The sequence below is a fragment of the Chiloscyllium plagiosum genome, chromosome 19 (assembly GCF_004010195.1).
Source record: "Chiloscyllium plagiosum isolate BGI_BamShark_2017 chromosome 19, ASM401019v2, whole genome shotgun sequence".
Taxonomy (NCBI): Eukaryota; Metazoa; Chordata; class Chondrichthyes; order Orectolobiformes; family Hemiscylliidae; genus Chiloscyllium; species Chiloscyllium plagiosum.
This window is the reverse complement of record NC_057728.1, coordinates 12016488-12028144: the sequence shown is the minus strand read 5'-3', so window position 1 is coordinate 12028144 and position 11657 is coordinate 12016488. Positions and strand designations below refer to the sequence as shown.

The following is an 11657-nucleotide window of genomic DNA, read 5'->3' as shown; positions in this document are numbered from 1 at the left end:
ACTGAATCACAGGAAGGTATTATACTATAGGCTAAAACCTCCTAAAAAAAAGGGGTTAGATATTAAAAGGAGCAACTGAAGGAAAAAGGTAGAGGGCTTCAGGAAGGTATTCTGAAGTTTTGACCATTGACAGTAGAAGGCACAGTCACCACTGGTGAAATTATTAAAACTGGGATAATCAAGAGGGCAGAATGGAGGATTGTAGAGGGGGGAGGGACAAGACAGGAGGATGAGAATTTTAAAAATTGAGGTGTTGCCTAACATAGGCAATGTAGATCAATAAACACAGGGGTTAAATGAAAAACGAAAACTGGGGAAGGGATTCAGGTAGCAGAGGTTTGATGATCTCACATAAACAGAGGGGAGACTATGCAAGGCCAACAAGTTGTGCAGTGGAATAATAAAATTTGGACGAAACAGAGGCAGAGATGAGAGTTTCAGCAGCACACAAGTTGAGGTATGGAGGAGTTAGGTAATGTTATGGAAGTGGTATCCATCTTAGAGATGATGCACCTTTGGTTGAAAGTCTTTTTTTCCCCTAAATTCATTAATGGAATGTGGGTGCTGCCTTAGCCAGCCTTAACTGCCCATCGGACAACTTAAAAGTCAATCTCATTGCTGTGGATCTGGACTCATGTCAGCCAGACAAAGGGCAGGATTTCCCTTCTGTAAAAGGACATTAGTGAACCTAGTGTGACTCAAAGGTTGCAAATGGTCTGGTTCTGCCTCCAATAGTCACCAGAGAAGGGGTTCTAAATGGTGGTTTGCAGTTGGGAGTGAAGACATTGGCCAACTTTGATTGATGAAAATTACTGCTCATCCAGCAGTCCCTAACTTAGTGTGGAGCTGGCACATATAAAATTAACAGTCCTGGAGACTTGGGAAAGATTCAGAAAATTAAGCTTTTGGTATCCTGAACACGAGGAAAAGAAAGATTGGAGGCAATCAGGAAGGGTTTGTAAAGAAGAAATTCTTAACCAGAAAATTCTCTCTCCTTTGAGTTCACAGCTTACAGATCAAGGGGCTTTATGGTCAGAAGAGGACGGTCTACTGCAAAAAGGGGGCATTCAGACTAACTCTGGCATATTTTGTAATAAAAATGCTAGAGATGGAAGGCAGGATTTCATATCTAAGCTACTCCGTTTATTTATGTGTGAAGTACTTGTCAGTCTACCATTCAAATATCAGGATGAATAGTTAGTCAGATTATTGTATTTGGTTATATAACAAGTGAATTATTAATTTAGACATAGGTCACATTGTCATAGAATTAGATGCTGGACAAGAATAACCTCTTACGCAATGTACTGTAAGCCAGTTCATTGGGAGACAGGGTCTGCTTATGGGGATACTGGGAGAAAGTGAGGACTGCAGATGCTGGTGATCAGAGTCGAGATTGTGGTGGTGGAAAAGCACAACAGGTCAGGTAGCATCCGAGGAGCAGGAGAATCAAGATTTTGGGCATAACCCCTTAAATCAGGAAGATACTGTTTTTTCTTCAGAGTCCAATCATAAGAAAATCACTGGGACATGCTGCAAAACAGTAGCTTCCACACAGACAAAAATCATGTAATAAATAACTCTTTGGTTGGTTTACTTAATAATTCAAATCATTTTCAATCACATTAGAATTTAACTACCATGCAAGTCTTACTGACTCCAATATTTTCAGCTTGTTCTGCCTCTTCCTTAAATATACACACCCCTTCACATCATCGCTATTCTATAATCATTTATATATAGTTTCCAGCTCCTCAATGTGCCTTCTTAATATTATCCCCAATCTTCTGTTACCAGCACTCAGACGTCTTAACACTATTGACCAATATCTGCTCAGCCTTTCACCACTATGTTATACTCCTCCCTCATTTATTTTCTTGGCTTTGTTCCCTCAAAAGTAGGAGCCCTCTTAACAACCCTCACAATTAATTCCTCTTTCAGTCCTTCACATCAGGCATGTGCTGCTCTCATCATTGCGAGATTTCATCAGAAGAATCCATAATGTAACATTGCTTACATTTGAACCACCATAGGGAACAAATAAAAATGATGAAATGAGCCTGTAAAACAATTTCACAGATTCAGAGCTCAAAAAGGTCTTTTACCTAGAAGGGAGTTACGATGTTAAGTTATGATGCTTCAGAAGTGTGTAGCAGGTTTAATATGAAAACTTGGGTACTTCCTGCCCACTAATTTATTATGTTCACAAATTGAAATTTTGAAGGAGGCAAACTTTATTGTCTCTGGAGGGTGTTAATATTTGGGAATTCAGCTTGAAATCCACACACTGCTGAAACTGATGAGGAAAACACCAACAGCTGAGAGATAACTCGTTATTTTGAGCATGATGGCAAGGTTATGCTTTTATTTAAGGCATCAGGAAGACAAAGCTCTGGAGAAACTCTGTTTGGCAAGCTGCCAAGGAAACGGGTTAATGTCGAGCCCAGTATGACTCCTTCTTTGGAAGGATTAAAAGAGTTAACTCAGTCTCTCTCTCGCTACCCCCCCCACAGATGCTACCAAACCTGTTGAGTTTCTCCAGCACTAAGTTTTTATTTCAGATTTCCAGCATCCGCAGTATGTCTTTACCGGTACCTTGTTTGTTTCAGAGATGGACAGATTCGCTTCCTTTCTGGTGGAGCAAGACAGCGTATTTTGAGAGAACACACGCTAGTGCCTTCCTCCAGAAATGAAACAGAAAGCTATAATCTGGCCAAGAACTTCCACTCACCAGAGTAACCACATTTCAAACTCAGAATCTAAAGTCGAAAATATTTTACTGCAAGGACTCCTAAGCCATTTATTGCATCTAATTTACAGGTGATCAAATTTATGAAATTTGAGATGCTTCAAAAGAGACAAATCATAATTCCAGAAAATTGCATATATAAAGTGCAAAAGATTTATTATAATTACCATCTGAGACCACATAATTTCATTTGTGGCCACATCCAAAACTCAGCCAGAGACAGAAGAAACAGAATGTTTAGATAAATGAAACACAGAAGTTTCTAAAAGTAATTCATGATTGTAAAACTCCAAAGGTTTCCACAGAAGTTTAAAAAAAAAAGTTATGGTACAATTTAAGTTTGCTCGAGTACCACCCTCTCTTGTTTCAGTAACATTTATATCTCAACAAAAAAAAACACAAAGGATTATTGTCAACAGAAAATATTTTATTTGTTTCCTGAATTCTTAAACAGAGGCCTTTAAATCAGAACAGACGTCTCATGAGGCCAAAGCATTCATCAAGTTTGGCAAAATACTTGATGCAGCTTTAAGGCTGATGGTATTTCTTACAGCAGCACCAATCAAATACATGGACTGTTCTGAGAATTCCATTTTCAAAATGCAAGCCAGTGTCTGACGATGAAAAGGCACTTGGAGTTCAGTGAAAATCTGGATTTATTAGAGGAGTAAATTTGACAGTGGCTATGAAGCAAATCAGTTCTTTTTCCTTCTTTTCCTCCTGCCTCCTTCATAAGCTTCTAACGAAGCAGAGAATTAACAGAAAAGCATAGTCCCAAAATCAAAAAAAACGAGGCAGGGTACAAACATATATATAAAAAAGCTCAAATACATTTGGTACTTTATCACATCATGTCATCAGCCCTTAACCACTGAGTAACAGCACCAGCAAAACAAAACATTTCCAGACTGAGATAAAGCAAGCAAGGATTATGATAGATAAATATTTTCAAGCTTCACCAAATGACCTTCATTTTATAAGGCACGTAATTTACAATGAAAGTGGGTCATGATGACAATTAGGATTTTCACTTTACTAAACAGAAAAACCAAATCAGACAAGTCCAAAGCAAAACTACACAAAACTTGAGAAAGTGCCATTTATCATCAAGTACTGCACCAAGGAAACTAATGATTTAACACCCCTGTCAAAAAAGCAAGTGCAGATTTGGCCAAAAAAAAAGTTTCTTTAACACTTTCCATAATTTCTGTACAAGAAAGTAGAAAAAGCAACAAAAAAAAAGATAACTTTTCAGTTATGTAGTAAAAATGTTTCTTATTGCAATGGCTTGAGTTGTGTAACACAGCATAACCCATTAAAGATCAATGTCTTTCACATACCAAGCTATCTTCATTCAATACAATACAGACCAAATCAGAGACTAACCATTGAATGACAACCTTAAAAACCAAAAGTAGCACACTTTTTTTTCCAGTCGAAAGAGATTTAAGAGCAATCCTGTACTTTGCACATTCCACAAGGGCTTGTTAATATGCAAATCATGTCTTTTAAATGTTCTTCCATCTCAATGAGAAGTTTAAATTTGGCAAATAGTCGGTTACTGATCATTAGAGGTTTTAAGCATGCATGATAAATAGTCTGCAGCAAACACCATCGAAGGAGGAAAATAGTTGGCATATTAGATTGATCTTGAAAGGGCTTCACTGTGTTATGTACATGTGGTGTAACATTGACATCATCATTGACAATGTCTGCACATTCTTTCATTGTAAACCCCAATTTAAATGGGACTACACACATTCATCTTCTCTTCACCCCTACCTATCAAAAAGGCATATGACACAACAGCACAAATAGCAAATACAACAGATGCATTTTCCCATCAAGCTAATGCAATGTTGAGTAATTATGAAACCTACTGTATGCTCTGGTGAGTTTGCAAACACATGCCTCAACAAATTTCCAACTGCAGCATTATGGGTTTTGAGGTGGTGGTGCCACATTTGCTGGATCCTGCTGAGGTTGTGGTGGAGTATGCCAGCTGGTTTCCTTGTACACAAACCATGCGTTTCCACACCACAGGAGCACATTGAGGAAACCAAACACCTGCAAAGGAAACATAAAATACAAACTTCACCAATTGAAGTGATGCAGCAAGAGCCACAACTTGCTCATAAGGCTGTTTAAAGTTTACCTTATAAAAAAGAACTGTACAGGCCATCAGGATTTATGGAAGAAAAAAAAATAATGACTATATGGTCCTATGGGATAATAAAAAGGAAGGCCTCTGTAGCTTGTAAATCTCAGGCCAAAGAAGAGAGTCCAAACTTCTGCCAAGACTGCATGTGGAGATCCCATCCTCCACAAGTTGGGCTTCATGTATTTGGCTTCAGTATTAGAGAGTACTGGGAAAACATATATACTCTAAACAGAGAGTTACAAAATGAGGTGCTCTTTCTCTCAGAATCCAATCTTATTCCATCCCTTTACTCCCAGGCCAAGGAGGAAAAAGGGCTTCAGATATTAGGGGAAGGAAGCTTTTTTTAAAACTCAAAAACAGAGGGTGGTTCAAGTGTGGAATGAGCTTCCTGAGGGAGTGGTGGATGCGGGTACAGTTACAACATTTAAAAGACATTTGGATGGATACATGAATAGAAGAAGTTTGGAGGGATGTGAGCCGGGAGCAGGCAGGTGGGATTATGCTTGGCATGGACTGGTTAGACCAAAGGGTCTGTTTCTGCGCTATATGACTCAATGCAGAATGTAACAAAGGTTCTGACATGAATCAGATTGCATAGGGAGGGAGGTGATATTGGAGGCTTTGGTGGGCTTAAAAGTGAATAAATCTCTGGGTTCAAAGGACTTATCTGCCACAGTAGCATGGGATACAAAAGAACACACAAAAGATTAATTCCTGTGTGGCCACAGGGGAGGTGTCAGAGAATTAGCTGTGCTCCAATGTGGTTCCACTTGACAAGAGATAAACCAGAGAGTTTGAGACGGGCAAGTCTCACGTCAGTGGGAGCAAAACTATCGGACAACATTCGAAGGACAAAAATCGAGCTCCACTCGGAGAGGCAAAGTTTGATCGGGGATAGTCAGCATGGCTTTGCTGTAGGAAGATCATGCCTAACAAATCTGGTTTAATATTTTTTGAGGTGGTGACCAGGTGCGTAGATGAGAGTGGTGCAGTTGATGTATTTCATATGGATTTCAGCAAAGCCTTTGACAAGGTCCCAGAAGAGAGACTGATAAAGAAGGTAAAAGCACATGGTATCCAGGGTAACTTGGCAAGTTGGATCCAAAATCAGTCCAGTAGCAGTAACAGAGGGTGGTGGTCAAAGCCCATTTGTGTAACTGGAGGCCAGAATCCAGTGGCATACCACAGGGAGGAGTGCTGTGTTCCTTATTGTTCAAGTGATATTGATGAGAACATGGGGACGCCTTGATAAGTAAGTAAGTTAGGGGATTACACAAAGATTGGGTGAATGGTCGAGGGAGGAGGAAGAAGATGACTATTTTAGCTCCAGGAGGATATAGATGGATTGGTCAAGTTGGTAAATCATGGCAGTTGGAAGTTAACACTGATAGGTGTGAGGTGGCAGGACACTAGAAAGTTCAGAGGAACAGAGGGACTTTGGGGTGCTTGGTCATGGATCCCTGAACAGCAGGTTGATAAGGTAAAGGTAGCATATGGGACACTTGCCTTTATCATTGTAGCATAGATTATAATTGTTTTAAAAAAATTAGTAGGGAGGTTATATTAGAGCTGCACAAAAAAAAACTTTGGTTAAGCCACAATTAGAGTTCAGTTCTGGTCACTGCATGATAAACAAGGATGTGATTACACTGGATGGACTGTACAGGCTATTCACCACAAATGTGTGTGATTTATCTCTGAAGAGTTGCTAGACGTTGTTTTCTTTACAGCAGAGAAAAGCTGCATAGGGACCTGATTGGGGTTTAAAAGATTATGAGGAACATAGAGAGAGTGGTTAGGAAGCAGCTGTTCCCCTTAGTTGAAATAGTCATTAACAATGGGGCATAATTTTAAAGATGAAAGGCAGGATTTTGGAAGGGACTAGAGGGGGCAAAACAAAAAAAAATAAAAATTCTCTTGCAGGTAGTGGTGGGAAATCCAGAATACATTGCTGGGGATGCTAGTTAAGGTAGGAAACCTCCCAAAGATTTTTTTTTTTTTAAAACAAGGTACTTTGAGCACTTGGAAGGTCATAACATTCAAAGCTATGGGCTGTAATGGAGGACCAGTATTAATTTCAAGGAGGTTTTTTTTGTCAGCGCACTTATAATAATCCAAAAAGGTCTGTACTGTACAATTGATTCTATGAGCAGTGGCATTGTATTTGGTGTCAGGGTGGGAGATCAAAATGAAGGTTCCCAACCCACTGGATATTCTAGGCCCTTGCTACAACTCAGTGCTTATTCCAAGAGATGTTCAACATGGGGCAGCATGACTGAGGGCAATAAGTGTCAATCAACAGGTGGTTTCCTTACCCATAAGATCCGATGTTATGACACAGTCATTTGAATGTCAAGGAATGACCACCTCAACTGGATGTGATCTAACCATCTTCTTACACATTTGTCAATAGCATTACTATTATAGAATACTCTACTACCAACATCCTTGGGGTGGGGAAGAGAGAACAATAGACATGTAAGGGAGGGTCACCATCTGCAGACTCCCCTCCAAGTTGCAAAGCATCCTGACCTGGAATTATTCCTTCACTGTTTTGGAATCAAATTTCACCCTTCCTAATAGCCCATCTACAAAATGTGGTTCATCATCACCACTTCAAGGACAATTAGGGATGGGTATCAAATGCTGGACTTACAAGTGACACGCCCATCCCAAAAGAATTAAAAATCATTTATGGAGCTGGAGTCAAATAGAAGGAAATACAGGCCCACTCTTTCCCGACTATACAGCATTATACTGCTACCTCAAATGGACGAGACATGGCAATAGTGGAGGTAGAGTCTGGAACAGTGACTGAAAGCTGGGATTCAGATGTTAACTTGCTGCTGACGCAATTCTGGTTCAACCAAAATGTTCACGGAGGACTTGGCAAAATGGACTGGTCATTGGGTTTTATCATTAATTATTTTGGCAGCAGTTCAATTATAACTGGGTGCCTTGCTATGCTATTTAGGAGGGTGGTTAAGAGTCAATCCATGAGGCGGTGGGTCTCAAGTCACATGGTGTTGAAGTCCAACAAAAATAGCAGATATCCTTGCCCCTGAAAAAGGATACTGTTTAAGCAGAAGGAGGAGTTGTAGAAAAATCCAACAATGCCATGGTCCCTATTACAGAGACTAGATTTTTATTAAAAAAATCAATTTGATTAATTCATTGACTTTAAATTCCTGAGCTATCACATTATGACTTGAATACCTCTGTCTGGATCTTTATTTGGATTACATGATCAATAAAATATAAAAAAAGTTGTAAAAATGTCCACAGAGCAACAGTGTAGCTATCAAATGGCAGTCATACCTCTTAAGTGAATGTGGTGAAAGTTTGCAACCCCTTTTTAGGGATCAGATTCACTCTAATAATGGATCTCATTCGTTTGCATTGCTTCTAGACACTGGAAATTTTAAGTCTGCAGCGTGATATTTATCACAAGACCATAACAAGACATGCCAGAGGCCTCTACTGTGAGCATAGTTGAGGCAGCATCCCATCACTCTCAGAACACCTAGAGCCAGACTTCTCCAATAGAACTGTGAAGTCATATTTTGAAAGTTTTCAGATTAAAAGACACCCAGTGAGCGCACAATAGCAACCACATAAACCACTGAAGCAATGGTATTATAAAACAACCAAAGGAAGACCACACAAAGCACTCCCGAAGAAAGTACTCCCACTTCCCTCAAGTGCATGCTGATAATTTTCTGAACTGACTGCATGATCGAGCAACAGCACCAATATCTAAATTAATGAATTGCCGGCAGGGAAACAACAAGATAGGTTGAGGCAGATAAAATTAAGTGCACATACCACAGAAACATTCAAGCTTCCCATGCCAGACACCCCTCCGGGAGTACATTTATTCAGTTCATTGCAAAACTGAACGGACTTTATGATGTTTCCTGGATTTGTCGAGTATTTCAGATCAGTGAGGCCTTTCCCCCAAGCTGAAGAGGAGACCAACCACAAGAAAGCAAAAACAACTGTCACAACAAAGTCCTGGAAAACAATGAGGAAATAAAAGTCAATTGAAAATACTGAACAAGAATCTGACCTCACCCTTCCCAATGTGGTCACGTCAAATAGGAAATGTTACATAATTAAATAGCACGGTTCTCATAATAAATGAATGCAGCTTTAGACCATAAGGTAGAGGAGCAGAACGAGACCATTTAACCAATTACATCTGTTCTACTGTTCAATCATGGCTGATACATTTCTCAACCCCATTCTCCTACCATGTCCCTGTAACCCTTGATCCCCTTACTATCAAGAACACATCTACCTCTGTCTTAAATGCAAATGACTTGACCTCCACAGCCTTCTGCTTGTCTTCCATGAACCTATGAAACACACCCAGGATCGACTCTAGAGCTCAACTGCTGCTCAGGGTAACCGGTTTACAAGAATGACCGTGAACGGAGAGCTTATATCCATTCGGGGAATGTTGAATGGGCAGACCTTTTTCTCCCAGATTAATGGCAGCAAAAGGTGAATAGAGGAGGAGATCTTTAAATTATTGGATACAGCATACATGGTGAAGATGTTGCTATTATAGGAGGCACCAAATACAATATAAAAATCACTGAAAAAAATTCAATAACTTCTTAGATTAAACTTCTTACTTAGAGTGTAACTGAAATGTGGAACTCATTACCAGATGGCAGGGTTGAGGTGAATGCATCTTGATTTAAAAAGGGGAAGTTGAATGAAGATGAAAGATTAGATTAGACAAATGAAAGAGAGACTAAGAGCACTTGGAAGGAGACTAGCAAGGTACGGGTTTGTCAGCATACTAACAGGCTATGAACAATAATCAGACAAAACATTTTAGCACATTTGATAAACTTAATCCAGGTCATCCATCCAGCAACCATTGGTTGCTATAAACTGTTTTACCTAGTCTTTCACTTCAATGTGCAACATTAAGAAAACCCCAGAACTTGTGAAAAATAATTAAAATAAAGCAGGCATGACCTTTCTCAGTCTCGCTTTAATTGGTGATCCAGGGAGAAGGGAGGGATGCTGGGGGCAGGGAGTACTGAGATACAACATCCTTTCCTCATTGTAACAGACTGTTAGATTAAAACCAAGTTTGCAGCATACAAATAACTAAACAACTCTCACTGCCTGGGCCACAGTAATTTTGAGAAACTTTTCCAAACAGGAAACTCAACTTCTTGTGTGCATTATTTAAAATTTGTTGGATATGAAATTCATAATTAATTCCTGGTTAACTTCACACACAACAAACATTGAAAGTTTAAAAAGGGTTGGAGGACTTGAATTACAAGGAGAGGCTGAATAAGACTATGGCTATTTTCTATGGAGCGTCAGTGACCTTAGAGAGAGGTTCGTAAAATCATGAGGGGCATGGATAGGTGAACAGCCAAGGTCTTTTCCCCAGGAGAGCGGTGCCCAAAGTAGAGGGCGTAGGTTTAATGTGAGAGGGGAAAGATATAAAAGAGACCCAAGGGGCAACTCTCTCAGCAGAGGGGGTGCAAATATGGAATGAGCTGCCAGAGGAAGTGGTGTAGGCTAGTGTAATTACAACATTTAAAAAGCATCTGGATGGATACATGAATAGAAAGGATTTGGAGGGAGAAAGGCCAAATATTGACAAATCGTTCTTCATTAATTCAGGATATCTGGTGAGCATGGACAAGTTGCACTGAAGGGCCTGCTTCCATCCTGTATATTTCTATGTCTCTGCATGAAAGGATACGGTGTCAATCTGAGCACAACGTTTGAATGAGGTGGTGCTTTCAATAACTGATCAAGAGCAAGTTTGACTCTTGGCACCTGCTTTACACTATCCCAATCTCAGGAAAGACAACAGAGACAAAAATGTGCAGAGCAATCCCACACTAAACATGAAAACGACTTGATGCATCCTTTCAGTTCACTTTCTTCTCAAACACACTCCTTTCACAAAAAAAAAGTCAACTTGGTCAAAACGTCACGTTGAACCATTCCATCGGTTAACTATGGAAAGGATTTCATAGCATACAAGACAGATCAGCCGTCCCCAAAACAACTCGCAATAATATAGTACCTTTAATACAGTCAATAATGTTGTGGTTCTGTTTGCCGAGCTGGAAGTTTTTGTTGCAAACGTTTCGTCCCCTGGCTAGGCGACATCATCAGTGCTTGGGAGCCTCCTGCGAAGCGCTTCTTTGATGTTTCCTCCGGTGTTTATAGTGGTCTGTCCCTGCCGCTTCCGATTGTCAGTTTCAGCTGTCCGCTGTAGTGGTTGGTATATTGGGTCCAGGTCGACGTGTTTGTTGATGGAGTTTGTGGATGAATGCCATGCCTCTAGGAATTCCCTGGCTGTTCTCTGTCTGGCTTGCCCTATGATAGTAGTGTTGTCCCAGTCGAATTCATGTTGCTTGTTGTCTGCGTGTGTGGCTACTAAGGATAGCTGGTCGTGTCGTTTCGTGGCTAGTTGATGTTCATGTATGCGGATTGTTAGCTGTCTTCCTGTTTGTCCTATATAGTGTTCTGTGCAGTCCTTGCATGGTATTTTGTACAATGGACCCAATATACCAACCACTACAGCGGACAGCTGAAACTACTAACCAGAAGCGGCAGGGACAGAACACTATAAACACCGGAGGAAACATCAAAGAAGCGCTCCGCAGGAGGCTCCCAAGCACTGATGATGTCGCCTAGCCAGGGGACGAAACATTTGCAACAAAAACTTCCAGCTCGGCCAACAGAACCACAACAATT

At 40.2% G+C, this 11657-nt stretch overlaps 1 protein-coding gene across 1 annotated transcript in view; it reads right to left on the bottom strand.

The window, feature by feature from the left end:
- Positions 1-3155: 3155 nt before the first annotated feature.
- LOC122559520 (synaptophysin-like protein 1) overlaps positions 3156-11657 on the bottom strand; it is a 23716-nt gene continuing 15214 nt past the window's right edge. Inside the window, exons 4-5 of the mRNA XM_043709109.1 lie at positions 8736-8924; positions 3156-4816 (exon numbers count right to left, since the gene is read on the bottom strand). Coding sequence (XP_043565044.1) covers positions 4685-4816; positions 8736-8924 — 321 coding nt within the window. The 3' untranslated portion in view covers positions 3156-4684. The remainder of the gene's footprint in view (positions 4817-8735; positions 8925-11657) is intronic.